The 18427-nt window shown below is 39.7% G+C and overlaps 1 protein-coding gene across 3 annotated transcripts in view; it reads left to right on the forward strand.

Annotated features, from left to right (window-relative positions):
- The window catches only part of kif19 (kinesin family member 19), a 41038-nt gene that overhangs the window by 15603 nt on the left and 7008 nt on the right, over positions 1 to 18427 (forward strand). For 2 of the 3 annotated variants that reach the window (XM_080305021.1, XM_026178246.2), the window contains 16 exons: positions 4151 to 4261; positions 4371 to 4458; positions 5063 to 5199; positions 12033 to 12158; positions 12262 to 12456; positions 14009 to 14155; positions 14255 to 14377; positions 14545 to 14701; positions 14793 to 14967; positions 15388 to 15586; positions 15734 to 16004; positions 16243 to 16367; positions 16470 to 16633; positions 16740 to 16845; positions 17318 to 17441; positions 17854 to 18242. In XM_080305021.1, the coding sequence (XP_080161147.1) occupies positions 4151 to 4261; positions 4371 to 4458; positions 5063 to 5199; positions 12033 to 12158; positions 12262 to 12456; positions 14009 to 14155; positions 14255 to 14377; positions 14545 to 14701; positions 14793 to 14967; positions 15388 to 15586; positions 15734 to 16004; positions 16243 to 16367; positions 16470 to 16633; positions 16740 to 16845; positions 17318 to 17441; positions 17854 to 18242 (2637 nt within the window). The remainder of the gene's footprint in view (positions 1 to 4150; positions 4262 to 4370; positions 4459 to 5062; positions 5200 to 12032; positions 12159 to 12261; positions 12457 to 14008; positions 14156 to 14254; positions 14378 to 14544; positions 14702 to 14792; positions 14968 to 15387; positions 15587 to 15733; positions 16005 to 16242; positions 16368 to 16469; positions 16634 to 16739; positions 16846 to 17317; positions 17442 to 17853; positions 18243 to 18427) is intronic. The other variant, XM_026178247.2, reaches the window with a different exon arrangement.

An 18427-nucleotide genomic window follows, 5' to 3' on the forward strand; every position in this document is an offset into this window, starting at 1 on the left:
ACCCATAAGTTTAACCATTTTGGTAGAGGTTTAGAAATCACACACTGGCTGCTGCAATTGGTTGTTATCATCAGAGTGCTAAGCCATTAATGGACGTGATGGCAAATTGACTGTTACTATACTATCACAGTTTTGGCCTGTCCTTTACTTTGATCGTTAACAGCAAACACATAGGCCCTTATAATGATCTATGTGCTCGCTGTATTGTAGCAGTTGTGTTTGGAGAATGGTTGCTGTGCAGCTGTTCACTGACTCACAGCTTCGCCTCAAGTAAGCTCAACTCAAGAGAGATGAGTTTGATTAACTATTTTAAGGCTCATTTTGCCATTTTAACAGTTTCATCAATTCATCTTAACATTTGCCAAATGTGCTCATGGTGGCAAAATGTGATTAATCGGTTCTTGTGGGGAAATAAATTACGTACCTTTTGTATAGGTGAATTTCTTTGTGCTCAAACATACTGTGTTTCATAAGTGCGTTAAAACTCTGTCTTTTTCATCTTATACACATCAACATGCTTCTTTCGCTTTGACTGTTTGAGTACGTTTCCATGTAACTGTGAGCAAAAACCGGAAAGAGGGAGGATGTGTATAAAGCTAATGTCAAGAACACTACGTTTCTAAGCGTTTCTTAACCTGTTCTGTACGCTAGACGTCAGTGCTCAAGGGCTAAATACTGACCTGTACCTAACCTCAGACACTTCTCAGAAGCCTCTTAATTAAATACAGAGAACAACCTACGGTAAAGGCCGTCTGTGTCGAGAACTTCTAAACCCAGGAAGGCTAGGCACACAGTGTACTGACACTAGAGCCAGCACCTTAAAGTCTTATCAGGAGACTTAAGAAAATTAATAGTATAGAATCTTTCCAAGCAGCAGATGCTGTGTGTGGATGTTCATGGGTGGAGCTGTGGGAAGGTAGCCTGTACTGTAACTCAAGAAACACAGATGACAGATGGGACTATATGTGTTATCAACACCCTTGGTCCCTAATGATTTCCCAAGCGCATACACAGAAACAGAACTGTGCATGAAAGCATGCATTTGATACTTGCTATTATGTAACAGCACTGCTGTGTGCTCATCAGCTTTTTCAAGCAACAAAATTACACAAGCATATATACAAGTTAATATATGCCTTGCATATATAAACAAGCTATGTCGCTTTTCAACATAAAACCAACTAACTTCAAAAAGGAAACATTTTACTCCATTATAGTTTTTGTTTACATTTGAACTGGTACTTTTTAGCCCCCACCTCCAAAAAGTCTTTCCAGGGGTGCAGAAAATGTGAAAACACTCGTTTTATGCATTTGTTGTGTACAAGAACAACAAAAACTATTTATAGCAAAGTGATCATTTCTGCTGCTTCTTTTAAAGATTGTTTTTCTCCTCAGTGTTGCCAAATTCTCACTCATAAAGGATCACTTTACTGTTGCAAATCTATGTTTAATGTTGTGCTCTTTTTCTTACAAGAATAAGTGTTTTCAGATGATGATAAATAAATAAAACTGAATTGACCTAAATTTTTTATTTTCCCTCACTCCCTTCTCTGTTGTGGCAGGTGTAGTTCAGATCATAGAAAGATGACTGAAAGAGGAATTGTGGTTGACAACATCTATCTAGAGTTAAAGTTACATTTTACCATTCACTATTGTTTGCCTGACTGTCTATCCCGGGCCTTCCTGCCTACACCTCTTGTCACCGCTGGGACTAGCGGTTTCTCTTAAGAGGTGGGCAAAAACACTCCCTCACTTGGGTGTAACTACAACTGGCATGGCCTCTTTTGCTCCTGACCACTTTGATACATTTATTTTATTATTAGATGTTCAATTACACACTTTTTGTGTCTTTGCTGCTCTTTGCCAGAATAATTCTTCTGACTACACTCACATTGTCTGTGAAGGTCATCACATTGACTGAGACTAAGTGGCTTAAGAGCACCCAAGAGAAGTACTACGTTGTTCACAGTATCTTTTCTATGAAATGCGATCAGAGCTTGTACGTCATGGTATCTGGGTGCTACAGGAGACGGAGGAAGTTAGGGAAAGAGGAAGAATGGGCATCAGTTGTTGGACATGTTATCTTTGTGTCGAAAGGACATTGGGGCATTCACGTGTATGCCATAGAAAAAATACTAACTGAAAAAGTAACGATATAAATTCAAAGAACAAATAGTTGTATGCCTTCGATGCAACCTGCGTACGCCTGCCATGCTCCCCGCCTTCATCTGTTGTTCCCAGTTTATTAAAAGTGGAACCCCCCCCCACCCTCTCTTGAATTTCAATTGAGAGGCTTCAAAGTGAGCGGTTCAGTGGTTGGTGGGGTTGGAAGAGTGGGGGGGGTCATCAAACATGCCGGGTGCTTCAGGCCTCAGAGGACTCTCAAGGCCCACTGCTGAAAGGAGCTGGTCAGCTGACAAACCCCTAGCCCCCCCATAGTCATATCTAAAATAAACTTAAGTGCTCTCTGTTTTTATTAATTTTTCTCCCAGGTCAGTTGCACAAGATTCAAACCTACAATACTGTGAGAAAACTAATTTTCCTTCAGCTGTGTACAATCACACCAAGTCAGTTGGAACCACTCTGAGCCCGAGATTTGTCATCCTTATTGTAATATATTTTTCCTGATGTCGTGATGTTCTGTTTCTGCATTGTTTCTGAAATATTCTTTTTCAGAGATGTGATTTACTAGTGATAATGGACTAGTTTTGTGAAACCGAACAATTAGAAGAATGTGACATTTCAGTGCTTATTCACATTCAGTGTAATATCTGCCACCGTGGCTGTCACATGTACAAAAGCATATTTTTAACACCAATGTTTCCAATTTTCTCCCTAAAAAAACTGAAGTTTGTCTCTTTACTGCATGACTGTCTTTGCCATGTGAGCTGCTTTTTGTTCTATGACCATGATTCAGACAGATGGCCTGAGTGGATTCCCATTTCCATAAATGCATATTCTACATACAAGCTGTGAAATGAGTGTAGAGGGGACTGTATTTGTCACAAGAAGTGGCTTTCATTTCCTGGAGGAAATAGCTTCCGCCGGCATTGTCATTTTTCACATGCAATTTCTTACCATTAACTTTAATAATATATAGGTGGAAGAAGTTATACTAACTAAAGTTTTTACTTTTAACATTTAGGCTCAAAGGTGCACAAAAGTGAAGTTGCACAATTGCTTTTTTTTGTACATCTTTAATTTGGATCTGAATATATTAAAATACCATCTGTGGTAAAACCGTAGTATGTTTGCCCCTGTGACCACATTAACAGATTATGGAGAATCCCCAGTAATTAGTGTGTGCGTATGTATGTGTATATGTCTATACACATATAATTTAGTGCTAATTACATGCACCTTTAATTCAAGAAAATACAGAAATGCTGTTACAAATTGGTGTAAGTTGATACTACTACACAGAACATTCCTCTTCACTGTCACAAACAGTCAATTCAGTCATTTAACACCAACAGCTGTTTTAGCAAATGTGGAAACTATAAAGGTTGGCGAGATGGTGAACTGGAACCTTTAAAATAGTCACAAAAGGTAATTGAATGCTAAAACCTACTAGAAGACATAAATGTAGTAAAATAAATCCAAATGGACACACTTGGAGCATGGTGTTTTATGATCATTAAGTAGGTACTGGAGCTCATCTCATTGGCCTGAAGGGGGACATCAAGCAAATGGCTATCTCGTTTTTCCAGATGTACAGCACAGTAAGGGGCTCAACAGAAACTTGCATCTGCAGTGATCTGCCACAAAGAGACATATCTTTATTTTGTGTTAGCTAGTCCTGGAAACTGAGCGGTCGTTTATATTTGTTTTCCTGCACTTATGAGATATTGTAATGATTAGTGAACAGTCATCCATCTAATCCCAGCAGAAATACGCTTCAGTAGCCTTTCAGCTGACCTTCTTGTCATTTATCTTTGCCACACTTTCAAGCTGGACCTAATGTCACTGAATAGAGAGCCCATTTGCTCATTAGCACATCTTTCCACTGTTATTAAAAGTAAACCATACTGTCTACACAACAAACACATTACTAAGTTCAATGGCCTCGCTGATGTCAATAGTGTTTAGCCCCTTGCCTGCAAAGGCCTGTCTTATTTTCCTGTATCTTAACCATTTTCTTCATCATTAGATGGTGGTTCTGATGGACCCCATGGAGGACCCAGACGACATCTTGCGTGCCAATCGCTCGAGGGAGAAGACTTACATGTTTGATGTAGCATTTGACTTCTCCGCTAGTCAGGTTTGTCAGGAGTTAAAGAAAAAACGGAAATAATGCAAATCTCGCACTGTATTCATATTGATGTGTAGCTGTTTATGTATGGCCTGAACCCTTTCTTCTCCCTATACAGGAGGAAGTGTACCGGGCAACAACAAAAGGCCTAATTGAGGGCCTTATATCAGGCTACAATGCCACTGTGTTTGCCTATGGACCCACAGGTTTGTTTTGTGCGAGTGTATGTGCATTGAACAAGAACCAAATATATTTCTTAGTACTCAGTCTCAGTGCTCATAGGTGTATCATACACTAATTACATGTGCAACCCTCCTGACCTGTTGTCAGCCTGAGCCAGAGAGCTATTCAGCAAGCTCTTGGGAAAAGGTAGACATCTTATTAACACCTGTTTCACTTTTGATTTTAGCAAAGGCCTGATTAGAAAATGAGTCATGCTCTGCATCCCACATTTCCAGCGGGTAGTCACAGGCTGTCAAAGACTAGTAGAGAGCCATTGCTCCATCAAGTTTCCCACCTTTCTCTTGCTTTCATTTTTTGCCTTCTGCCTGGCCATTTCTCGCACACAAGCTCTACTCTTGGCCTCCTCTTGTGGAAAGTAAGCACAGAGGTTGTAGCCACTCATGTGTATGCATGTTGTTTCCTCCTTGAAACTACAAAGTTAACAGGTTAGGAGCAAATGATTGGCATTTATTTATACTTTAAAATGTTTTTTCACAAATTCACCTCTGTAGCTAATTTTGTCCGTCACTGGGTGCTCACTACGTGGTTAAGACTGGGTCTATGAGAGGCATTATATTTTGTTTTCAGGTTGTGGAAAGACATACACCATGTTAGGGACTGACAAGGAGCCAGGCATCTATGTTCGAACTCTGAATGACCTGTTCCGTGCCATTGAGGAGACCAGTGATGACATGCTGTACAGTGTGTCCATGTCCTATCTGGAAGTAAGGATTTTCATTTTTAAAAGAATTTCTCTCTAGACCTGTATTCTTATCACGAACTCTCAAGTAATGACACATCTAATTGCTCTGCAGTGAGACCCTAAATGTTAGATCCATTACTCTGATTGCTCACTCAGTAATTACCACTAATTTCTTGAGGTATGAACATTAGATATCCATCGCTGGTTCTGTCTACTGTTCAAACGGGATTTTGTTTTTTGGTTTTGTCTCTTTTATTTGGGGGGGGGGGACTTCACACTGTTCTTGTAACATTTGATGTTGTTAATTAATGCCCGTAGTAGGCAGATACAGCTATCGCTTTACTTTTTTCTGGCATCCATGTCACATCTGAAGTGAGCTGGGCATCCTTATCTGCAGCCCAGTAGAGAGAGAGAGAGAGAGAATAAGATTGTTAGATACATTTTTATATTATGCAATGGAACTTATAATATATGCACATATATGCAGTATAGATATACAAAACATTTCAAATGAGGTGACCTCTGGAAGTGATACAAGCAGTCACCCATCAGCACCTGGACTAAGCAAGTTTCCAGATCCACCTGATGTAGGATTTTTAAGACTGATAGCAATATTTGAAGATTTAAAACTTCAATGTATGAGCTGATATTTTTTGTTTTTGTCAAACACATGAAACTTAAATGAATTTCCTGAACCTGTGATGTGCATAGAAATTTATGAATCCTTGCTAAGATAGTTTGTGAACTGCATTGTCATATTATCTTGTTTTGGTTTTTTTTGTCACAACAGCTTGGGAATAACTTATTTAAGTTCTGGCCGACTCTCTTCAGATCAATTAATTGTTGTGTTTCTGGCGAAAGGTGTCGCCTACAGGGAAGTTTCAAAGTACCCTTTGCTCGACAAATTATACAGCGTGAACACTCAGGATTGAAGAGTGTTTTGACTTTTTAACATTTTCATTTATCTGTTGTTATAAAAGCTGATTCTGATATTTCAGTAAATGTAAACGTATCAGCCCCAGGGATATGAGTCCCACCATTATAATGGTCAAGCTCTATCTAACACCTCAGCTTGGTACCGCTCACCACTCCGATTTTCGTCAAGAGGAATCAGATCTGTGATAGTACTCTCATGGATATGCGAGGCTGCAGGAACAGCTTTGGACACTCATGTCAGCATCCAGCATGCCAGTAGCTCAGCCTTAGCCAATTTCAGTCAGTCACGGCATGGTGGCACTGATGACAGTGTTGTGTGTACACTGTTCTTTTGTGTTTGGAGAGCATTGGCTTGAAAATACAATAAACTGATTGATTCTGGACTGTACAAGAGAGTTCATTTGTGTTCAGTAAACACATCAATCCTGCCACTGACTGAAACCAGTTGATCACAACTGAAAACTACTGACAGAATATGTTTGTGTCACAACGGGACTGAACGGACTCACGCGCAGGCTCTAGGTCTTGAAAGCACAGGAGTCTTTATTACAATACACCAGGTGATCTATTTACAAAGGTGAGGGGAAAGCCGGGCTCCGGGGGTCCACACACGAACGGGAAAGACGCTGAAAGTCACACACACACACTCCGTCCACTCCTCACATACCTCTTCACACTCCAATCACTCAGGTAACACAGGGGTTGGTCCAGGGAATCTGTACACAGAGACACGAAGTGATTATAAAGGCAAATCGCTGAGAAAACACTCTCGAGGTAACTGCGCTGGGGTTACACTGACGAGGGTCGGCAACGGTCCAGCAACGAGAAACACAGGGTTTAAATACACTGGGAAGTAACGAGGGGAATAAGACACAGAAGGTGGGCACAACTGGGAGAATAATCAGGACTGACGAGACAAGCAAAGCAGGATGCATTCACATAAGACATGGACCTACAAAGTAAAACAGGAAGTATGACACAGAGACGCGAACTTGACACGGTGGAGACAGCAACTAAGAAACGCAGAGACATAAACCATAAGGCAGAGGACTCTAAGACCCGAAAGACACAGAGGGAAACTCAAACATGCAGACACAGACTTACACAGAACAGAGGGGACACAGAGAAACATGAAGGGCAAGGGATCGAACTTAGAAACCATAGAATACCTCACACAAGTACAATAATACAAAAATCGCAAAGAACTAAACATGCTGGGTCAGGAGACCCAGAACCCTGGCAGTTGGGTATCTAAAAGATTAAAATGTTGTACTAACAGAAAATGCAGTCATGACTTAAAGCTTGCATTGCCTATTTGTTTTTGTGTTTTGTTTGGGGGGGTTTCGACTAGTATATGTTACTGGCCTGTATGTTTTGCATCTTCAAATGATTCTTATTGTTGGAAATGTGGCTTTTTGTAACAACATCAAATGCATTGAAGGGCTGAGAAATCTCTGAAATGTTCAAAAACTATTTTCTCCCATTTACTGTGTTATCTTTCTTTATTTATAAAGTTTAGGATCATCCAGAAAATGTTCATGAAAACTCAAACTTAATCACATGATTTGCAGTGTGAATAGAAATTATAATTGGCATTCAGTTTAGGTCATCTGGACACATGAACTGACTTGGTTGATGGGCACTTAAAAAGGGATGTGGTGGCTGTTCTGTTCACCGAACGTGCAGAGAAAATAAAAGCAAACTGTTTCTTTTCTAAATAGTTTTTGCAGAGGAAGTTGTAGTTTGGGTCTTTTTATTTATTCTTCTGTTCACAAATTGTTTTGGGGTTAGTTTGTTTTTTCACCCAAAGAGAGCTCATTTTGATCAGCCTGTCTCTGCAGGGTTTTTTAATCTTCTTATGCTCAGTGTCTAGGTTTTATTTTTCATTTTATTTTATTTTCATATTGCCTAGTCTCAGATATGCAGCATCATTTTTAAGACTCAGATATTTCTTCCAGGAGTCGCCTCTTCACTGTTAGCGTGTTTTGTGGGCATCTTTTAATGAATCTGCTGATTGAGGACCTGTGAGGCGCCTGTTTGTCAAACTAAAAACTGGAAACTCCCAGCTCTCTTTCTGTGTTGGTTAGATTTAGTCTGTGTTGTTATCTCACTGGAGTAATACCCACCATTGCATTTAGTTTTTGTGGCAGTTTTTCCACATAAATTTGTCTCTATTTCTAAAAAGTTTGAGTTTTACTGTTTTTTGGGGGACAATTTTAGACTGTAATAACATACAAATGCTGAAGCCTGAGTCGCTCAACTAGTACAATGTTTAGAGGTTGTTTAGTTTTCAGCTGTGCTAACTTATTTGATTCATAAAAAATTATTTTTTAACCTCATAAACTCGCATTAGTTTTGAACAGTTTTGCACTAGAGCGCAGGTTTGATGGTTTCCTGAAAATGGGCTTGGGTATGCCTATGTAGATATTCTATTAAAATTCAATTAAATGTTATTAAAAAACAAATATGCGTTTGCTTCTGAGTGAACGAAAGTTACTGAGCGATTATATTTTAATAACAGTGTCGACGTCTGACTAATTATTTATCCTGTGGCAATACCAAACATACAAAATGTGCTTTTGTGATGCTGATTACCTCCTAATTAGCTTTTGAGTTTAACTACATTTAGGTGAAGTACTGATGCAAACAATTAAATAATTTATTTGAACTTTGGAATGAAGTTTTTTAAGTGATTTTCCTGTGTTGGGGCTATTAGTTCAAGTTTGTTTTTTAAGTTAGACTGAATTGTGATTTGAATACATTACAAGGGAATTATAGTACAGTCGACCCCCGGTATTTACAGGGGGTAGGGACCACAAGCTCCCGTGAATAGCTGAAATGCTCAAATACTTGGGACCCCCTCTTAAAATGCTGATATATTTCAGCTTCCCAAGCTGCATTTTCTTTCCCGGGAGCTTTGTGTTTGGAATTTCGACATTTTATTGATATTTTGCTGTGTTTACATTAATATGAATATTTGAAAATTAGTAAATCATTTTTCTATCATAAAAATTTACTTAGTCACAAAAATAAAATTAAAATGATTAGCAAATATTTTAGAAATGCCCTACGAAGAAAATACTGAACTGCGAATAGGCGGGGGTCGATTGAAGAGACCATTGCTCAGTCCATGCCATCCTTGTCTCTTGTCATCATTACTTCAGCACATTGCTATAAATTGACAACAGTAACTGGAAACTATTCTTGGGTACTGGATTTACATGTGCCTTTATATAGAAAGGTTCAGTACTTTTAGGTGTTTCTTACCTTTGCTTTTCTCAGTGGATGATGAACCATAGATAAAACCACAGGCTGAGGATGGCGGTTTCACTGTTGGCTGTGTTCCACACCTCATTATTGACAAGCAGGTACAGCTCACTCTGTGTGTTCAGCAACAAAAGCCTTAATAGCCCTGGGTACAATAGAGCTGGTTCACTTGACTCTGACAGAAGAAACTTATCCTGGCTGGTGTGAATTAGTATAGCTACAGGCTTCAAGAGGTCGTTTAGGCTTTTCCTCACTTTGAAAATACAAAAACAATATAGCCTTACAGTAAGGCAAGGCAAGGCAAGTTTATTTGTATAGCACAATTCAACAACAAGGTGATCATTCAAGAGATCTAATTACAATTTTCACCACGTCATTTAGCAAGATATTTGAATGTTTTTGTTGGTTTGGGTTTTTTCTGTTTTAATTAATCATGAAAAGAATCTTTGAAAGTAACTGTGTAAAGTAACTGTGTCATTGAGGTTATTTTTATGATTTTAAGTGAACAATTTATCTGTTATAGTTTTGCAACAAGATCTGCAAAAGATGGCAGTACAAAAATACAAATAAATGTGTCAGATTTATTCAGAAATGTTCAGGCTGTCAGGAAACAAAAGAAATTTGGAGAAGAAAACAAAAAGGAAAAGCTCCAGGCAAAAGAAAACAAAATGAGGAATACAAACAGAGAGATGAAAAATGAAAAGAGCACAATAGACGTACTTGTTGGATACAAATCTAACCTCTCAGAGTGGGCTTTGCATCTGACATCAAAATGACATTTTGTGTTTTCAGTGCCAGACTCTATCATTATGTTCAGTGACTGACAATGTTATTGAAGCCTAGCTTTTAGTAGCGCTCTGGGTGGGTGGAAGTTAAAATGTTCCTATTAGGAAGCCTAGTCGCTGAGTCTGGATGCTCTCTGACCTGTATTGAACTCATCGGGATGAATCCTGAAACAAGTGTGTGCGTGACATGTGTGTTTGCTGTTTCCAGGGAGCAATCTGTTACCGCTGCTGCCTCACCACAAAGAGTTTAAACGCCATTTTATAGCCTTACTGGGCGAAGTGCACACATCTGTTCCTTTCCTTGTTCCGATCACAATCTCTTTCACATGTGCAATCTCTTAAACATGTGCACAGAGCACATAAATATAGCCTGTACTGATAAAAGGACACCTTCAGCCATTCTGTACCATTCACATGCACACAGCAGTCCTCCTTTTTTGTTCATGTTTATTCTGGTTTGTGGGTTTTGGCAGATTTAGAAACCTTAATGGAAAGAGAAACCTTTTTAGCTACATTAGTGAGCCTCTAAGGATGGCAAACTCTGCAAGCTGGTTTCTGGCAGCTGCTTTTGTCCAAATAACTAACTACTATTTTGTCCATCTGAAGGTTCAGAATATAAAGCCAGTTCTCTTACGAAATGGGTTTCTTTCTGAATGATGTCTGATTTCCAAAAGCCTTTTCAGTTTACTTGGCACCATGTTAGTATTAGACTTTTCCAGACATGTTACTTACTCGGATTGAAAGCTGTTGTAGGTCACCAGAGGTCACCAGAACTAATATTTAGGATACCTTTGATGAAGACAGGTGGACACTGTTGGACATGGAAGTACTTTGTGCTGTTATCCTAAAGTAACTGGCAACAGCGTAACGTTTTAATCAAGACGTTTGTGTTGAAGTACATGTAATAATCACTTTGTTTTGGTGTTAAATTGCGTATCAAGAATCATTAATTCAGCTGGTAGTCTCACTAGCAATTACATTTCTAATATCATGACAGCATTAGGCTGATTGTTGGTATTTATTTAAGTAGATTTTGCGATAGTTTGCACTGACAGTTGTTTTTGTATCCTCTTTGCTAGCTTTGATGTATTACACTGTAATATTTCTGACTATCCAGCAATCTTTAATCATTCCATTATTTTCTTTTAAAGCCATCATCTTGTCAAGTGTTAAATTTATTCAACACTTTGTATTGTGAACGTATATCTTAGCTGTGTCTTGTGCTAACAGTGATTCTAGCACGTTTACCATGAGTGTATTTTAACCTTTAGCTCAAAGTACCACTATGATTCAGTAGAACCTCTCAGAGCTGCTGTACACTCGGGCTTGTTTAAACATCACCAGCAATCATAGTGTACCAATGGAGAAAATAACGGAACAACCACCCAGCTGTCAGTGGCAGTAAAAGCATCCTCTTGTTAGCGTTTGTGGGTTTGTCTGCTCGACAAATAAAAAGCATCTTTAACATTTCCAACCCACTGACAGATTGTCGTCCAGTGGTCACTTTCCAGGATGTAACTTCCTACACTGGGTTTTTATGTGGCTGTGGGCCTTCACGCTCACGCCATTACTGTCAGTTCAGAGAAGTCACTTCAATTCTGCTTTCATGAAAAAGCGCACTGACGTTAATTTGATGACAGCTTGCCACCCAACAAGTAGAGGTTATTTAATGACAAGTTGCTGAAAATGTAGCACTTGATGTTTTTGTACCAGGTTTCAGTCTATGCAGGAGGTCTGAAAGGCTGAATGAAGCCTTTTCCATGGATGTAAGCATTTTCGCAGTTAATGTGTGTCTGTAACCTAGCTTTCTGATCTTTATTACAGGTCCGTTCATATATATTTATACATATATTCTGTTTGTTATTAGATCTACAATGAGATGATCCGTGACCTGCTGAATCCATCCTCAGGCTTCTTAGACCTAAGAGAAGATTCTAAGGGAGTTATTCAGGTTGCTGGAATCACAGAGGTGTCCACCATCAATGCTCAAGAGGTGAGTCAGTTTACCTTTCCAAGCACTACATGACCCATTTATTTCAATCAAAACACTCAGAAATTACAAAGACCAGAAATAACTCACACCTGTGTTTTTCTAGATCATGGAGCTCCTCATGAAGGGCAACAAACAGCGCACCCAGGAGCCAACAGCCGCCAATCAGACGTCATCTCGCTCCCACGCTGTGCTACAAGTAGCTGTCAAACAGCAGAGCCGCTGTCGTGACGTTCTGCAGGAGGTCCGCTTTGCACGCCTCTTCATGATTGACCTCGCCGGCTCCGAACGAGCAGCACAGGTGTGTGTACATATATATATTTATATATGTATATATTTATTCAGAGGGAGTGAGTGTGGGTGAAGCTACTTTTATCAAGTGCTTACCCACCGAAGTCAAGATTCAAGGCTGTGGCTAATGTGATGTGTCTGTATACAGTACAAGGGTTTGCTCCATGAATCGTGTCTCCATGGGGAACAATGAATGATTTCTTCAGAGGATAGACGTTATAATAAATCTTAGGAGACTTATAAAAAATTTAATATAATCAGAGTCCCTTGATCCAGTAGGATATGTCCACCAGTGGCCACCAGCTTTTGTTTTTTCATTTTAACATATATTTGTGACACGATACCTGCAACCTCTACCTAAGTAGAGTCAAAAACAGTTCATAGTGGACTTAAATTTGACAGGTGGTCAGAAACATGAATCCCGTAACTGTGTTAATGGTATCACAACTCATTTCTTTTCATAAATGAAATCTGATGTCTGCACTTTTTTTCTTTTTTTAGACAACACTGTTTTGTTTTCCAGGAATTTATGAAAAGTGTTCTAGATATTTCTACAGAAAACTAACACAAAATAAAGACTTGGAAGATGACATATTAAAGCACATTCTTCACAGAGAAAATAAGAATGACAGATATAAAAGCGAAGAGCAGTACATGGAATTTCTTTTTAGTATTGTCACACTGATATTTATCAGTACAGCGATGAAGAGAATCTGCGAGCCAGTTCATTTTCTGGGTTCTATTATCGCCTTGACCTTTTCTTTGCAAGCGGTTAAGTGAGAAAAACTCAAGTATTTGTTCAGTTGTTTTTTTCTTTTTGGCAGTTGTTCAGGTTGAGACTGCGTTATTCCTTCATTTGAATAGCTTGTCACTGATGCTCATTTTACCACAGGCTTGTTGTTCTTCACCATGAGATAATCATGTGGTCAGGCTGTGAGAGCACTTATTTGTCATGGAGACTATTTGAATGATTCAAAGGCATAATATTGATGAGTTGCGCATTACAAGGCTGAGCATACCTCACAGGTGTTAGTCACATGAAGCTGCAAAGAACATTTTCTCTCCCTGTAAACAAGAGGCATCCATGTAGTTAGCAAAAGGTGAGGTTGTGTTATTTTAGTACTAGATGGACCAAGCATTGGAGCTAATGCCATCTATTGGTCAGGAGTGGAAACATGTCAACTACACCACCGAAAGAAACAGCCAACAATAGCTTACTAATGTTGACACTCCCCTGGTGTCCGGGGGCTGTAAAGCCTGTGAAAACATAGCTCAAATATCACCATCATTAATGAATCCTCTATTTAGTATAACTTATTAATTTAAAAGGTTTAAACTGTGTTAATCTGTTGATACTTATTCAGTTTTTTTGTCAGTGCCACCCAAAAGTAAGTGTTATCATAATATTACTGTTATTATTATATTATTATTATTATTATTATTATTATTATATTACTTAAATCACCTTCAGAGCAGTAAAAGAAACGGGGGAATATTTTCCTTTTTTAAAAGCATATTTGAAGTTTTCTCATTACTCATCCATTTTTTTTTTATTTTATCAGACTCAAAATAGAGGTCAGCGTTTGAAGGAAGGGGCCCACATCAACCGCTCCCTCCTGGCTTTGGGCAACTGCATTAACGCCCTGAGTGACAAAAATGGTAACAAGTATGTCAACTATCGAGACAGCAAGTTGACTCGTCTCCTGAAGGTACAGTCCTCTAAAGGTTTATATGGGACCATCTGTGTTGATGATTTAGATGTTTTTTGTGTGTGTATTTATATTTATCATTCTTTTTTTAAACAAAAGGACTCCTTGGGCGGAAACAGCCGAACGGTCATGATAGCCCATATTAGCCCTGCCTCTGTAGCTTTTGAGGAGTCTCGTAACACGCTGACATATGCAGACCGTGCCAAAAGTATTCGAACACGGGTGAGCTGAGTAATATTTTATGTCTCAGTGTTGCTTCACTCTAGCAGAAGTTAAATAAATTAATGTAGCTTCAACTCAACTTTCTGCAGTTAGAAATCCAACTTCTATTGTATAATTCATATATCCAAAGTATATCTCAAGTATTCTTTGTCATCTTTGTCCTTTAGGTGAAGAAGAACATGATAAATGTGTCATACCACATTGCTCAGTACACCAATATCATCTCAGACCTGCGCTGCGAGATCGAGAGGTTGAAAAAGAAGATTGCCGAACAGGCGAGTCGACAGCTCAATTCTGACCGAGCTGACATCCGCAATGTTCAGGGTAAGGTCTCGCACTCACAGCTGACTTTAATATTTGAAAAATACCTGCTTTTTGAGCTCTTTGAGTCTAATCTCCATCCCTTCCCTTGTAGCAGAGGTCCAGGCCCACTCCAGCCAGCAGAGTCGAGAGGAGATGGATCTGTTGAGGGAGCAGCTTCTGGATGCCTTCCGCCAACAGATGCAGATCAGGAAGAGCCTGATGGAGCTGGAAAACAACAACATGGAGATCCAGATTGCCACCTCTAACAATCTTTTAACTATTACAGAGTCAGTTTCAAGCCTTTTTGTCATGTTTCTCCCTTCTTTAACCAACACTATTTATCCTGTATTTCTCTTTGTAACATTATTAAATCCAGCTATTTGATAATATGTTGAAAACTCACAGCATGTCTTTGTCGTGCTTAAAGTTGCCTGAAAGTGTCAGTGTTTGTGGATTATATAAATATAAATTATTGTAAGTGTTATGACCCAGTGATGTGTTTGAACTAATGTCAAACCCCTGACAATAAGTCTGATCAAAAAAACAAAAAAACAACATAAATCAAATGTAATAATGAATTTTATTGGCCGCATTTTTTTTTTTTTTTTAAAACAGAAGACTTTTTCAACTATGTACTTTCAAATGTGCCTTCATTAACCAGATATTATTGTCTCTGTCAGTGACCATGTGTAATTTTCTTCTCTTAGCTGGGAACAGGAGCGCAGCAGGCGCAGGAGAAAGTGGCGTGCGGAGAGGAGGAAGGAAAGTGTCAATAAGGATGAAAGCGAGAAGGACTCTGATTCCTCAGAGTCTCCTCCAGACACCACGGAGACTCAGGAGGTGGCAATAGCTCGAGAAAATCTGGTTGCACTCATGGCTGAACAGAAAAAGATTCACAAGGAGAAGGTGGGAATATCTGTCTACAACTAGAAAAAAATAGCAGAAAACAGAATCGTTCTCATAAAACCTTTGACTGTAGTGCATACATAATATTTTTAGTGTCTGAAATACAGTCTGCTTTTTAAAATGTGCCTTTATACCTTTTGTTTAAAGGCGTTGCTTGAGCGTAGGTTTCTGGAGCTTCGGGATCAGGCCCGGCGCTTGGAGGAGCTGCTGCCGCGGCGGGTTAGCTCAGAGGAGCAACGCGAGGTCCTAGGACTTCTCTGTAAGGTCCACGAGCTGGAGATTGAGAACGCAGAGATGCAGTCCCACGCTCTGCTCAAAGACAACGTGATCCGACAGAAAAACTTTGTGGTGCAGCGTTTTGAACAGCACAGACACCTGTGTGACGAAATTATTCAGCAGCAGAGACAGTTCATTGATGGTGAGTATGTGAGCATTATGACTCCGAAGTTTGTTAAAAACAAAGATCATCTAAATACATATAGCACTGCTAACTGGGTTATTAGGCCCTTTACAGTTTAATATCAATGAAGTGAAATGAGGTTACTTTGAACCAGACAGTTAGACAATTGAATAATCATGAAGGAGCTCATCAGTTGTTTTTGATTTGTTTTTTTTATGAAATTATTTCCTGACATGAATTATCCTCCGTGTTACAGACCACAGTCTGCCCGTACCTCCACACCTTCAGGAGCTGTATGATATGTACATGAAGGAACTAGATGATAGGAAACTGGAGAAAGCAATTGGCCTAGAAAAGGTGACAATCAGGCAGACCATCAAGGTAACCACAGCTGACACGTAAAGTCTAAACTAAGTGATACTATAGTAGTATTAAGCTTAGAAGAACACAAGGTACAACTAACTCCTATGTGCTTACTTCCAGGAGGTCTCGCTTCCTAAAATCGCCTTGCCTTCTCGCGGTCGTGACAACATGCAGGACATAGATTCAGACCAGGAGAGCATACGTAACATGTGCTCAGATAACAGGCGAGGTCAAGCCAAAATACGCAGACATACCCTGCCTCCCATTCTGCCTGAACCTGATCTGTAAGAGGACATCTTTTTCATGTGTGCCTTAAAGCTTTTTAACTCGTTACACTGTCTGGATACATACTGTAGGTTCTCAGTTTTGTTCTCTTATTCCCGGCTTTAGGGACAATAACAGAGTTTTCAAGAGCAGCCCTCATGCCAGGCAAATGAAAAATTCAGCAGTAATGACCCCACCTCCTATCCACATAAATGGAAAGGGCAACAGAGAGGTAAGCACAACTATAACACCATCTGGTTTTGTTCATTTTGCTTTATTAGCTGTGAGAAAATGCAGAAGAGCTTCTCTTCACATGGCTTCATATTTGAATTTCACTCTCAGAGATACTTCACTCTATTAATCCCTTTGTTTTTCAACATTCGCCTGTCCATAATAAAATGTTCACTATTGACTCCTGTGTTCAGGCTTTTTTTTTGCTAAGCTTACCAAAGAATTACATCTTTGTTTCATCACCTCCAGCTCATTATTTTTTCCTGTGTAAATGCATCTGAGAGATGTGATTCATTGGCAAGATAAAGTTATGTTCACCAGAGTCCACCAGAGCCCCATTCAGAATTAAAATTTCATTTTGGAGAGCCATAGAATTGATTAATCCTCACTGACACTCAGACAGACCGACTGAAAGCAAAGTACCACAGTGAATGTCATATCGTAATGTGGCACTCTGCATCTCACGTCTGCAGCTGCAGCCTCTGGCTCCTGAGAGCTTTCTGAGTTACAGCCATCTCAGCCACAGTGTCAGCAGCCACCTGGACTCATCACCTGAGAGCAGCGAGGCAGGGGCCGATATCCCCCTCTCAATAAATGGTACGATATTCAAATGAGGACATATGAACTTTGGGGAATTTTAACAGAGTTTTTATCTACAGTTTAAATACAGGGGGAGTATTTAAATGCAGGTAACAGAAAATCAATAAACCCTTGAGTTTGATGATTGTTTGTTTCCATGATGTAAGATTTTTTTAAAGCACTTTGCATCAGTGCTCAGGATGAAGCCTTCAGATTTCACGGTGACCTAGAAGTGTATTTTTTGAAGCAGGACACAAGAAATATTCTGCAGATCTTCTTCATGTTTAATATGAGCGATTGATTTTCAGTTATAACAATTAAATCAGTGCTAATGGGGAAAAGTAGTGTTTCTCTGTTAACTAGCTTTCTTTCTGTTGTGTGAATGGAGATTAAAAATGACAGTGAAAAGAAATTACCGGTGTCTCCACAGAACGGCAGCAGATTTTAAAGGGGGTCCAGAACATTGCAGTAAAAGCAGCACGTCGGCGCTCCAAAGCGCTCGAGGTGGATGTCTTGCGGTTACCTTCTGCACCATCTCCCCTGGACCCCAAGAAGCAGAAGAGCAGCCTTTCTTTAAGCGAAGCTCCCCCTAGAGGTTTGCCAATGAGGCGCGTCAGGCAGCCCAGCCCCGAGCTGAGACACGCCACTTCAGACGATAACCTGTCCAGCAGCACCGGGGAGGGACCTGGTTTGCATGTGACCTGGACACGCCCACGTAACAGACAGGTGCTCAACAAGAACCAAACGCCTCGCGAGGCAGACTTAGAAGGCCGTCGCAAAAAGAGACGCTCACGCTCTTTCGAGGTCACAGGTCAAGCGGTTAGTATTTGGCTTTCTTTTCAAACTGCCACAAGACACGTGAAAGGTGTCACATAATGTTGATGTCTGTAGATTATCAGTAGTCTGTGTTAACAAGAGGACTAATATGACTGGTCTGGGGTGGCTTCTTTTGTGGTAATCATTTGTCTTATAAGGATTTAAGCCAGCCGCTTGGTACTATAGAC

This window comes from Astatotilapia calliptera, chromosome 8, assembly GCF_964374335.1.
Source record: "Astatotilapia calliptera chromosome 8, fAstCal68.1, whole genome shotgun sequence".
Taxonomy (NCBI): domain Eukaryota; kingdom Metazoa; phylum Chordata; class Actinopteri; order Cichliformes; family Cichlidae; genus Astatotilapia; species Astatotilapia calliptera.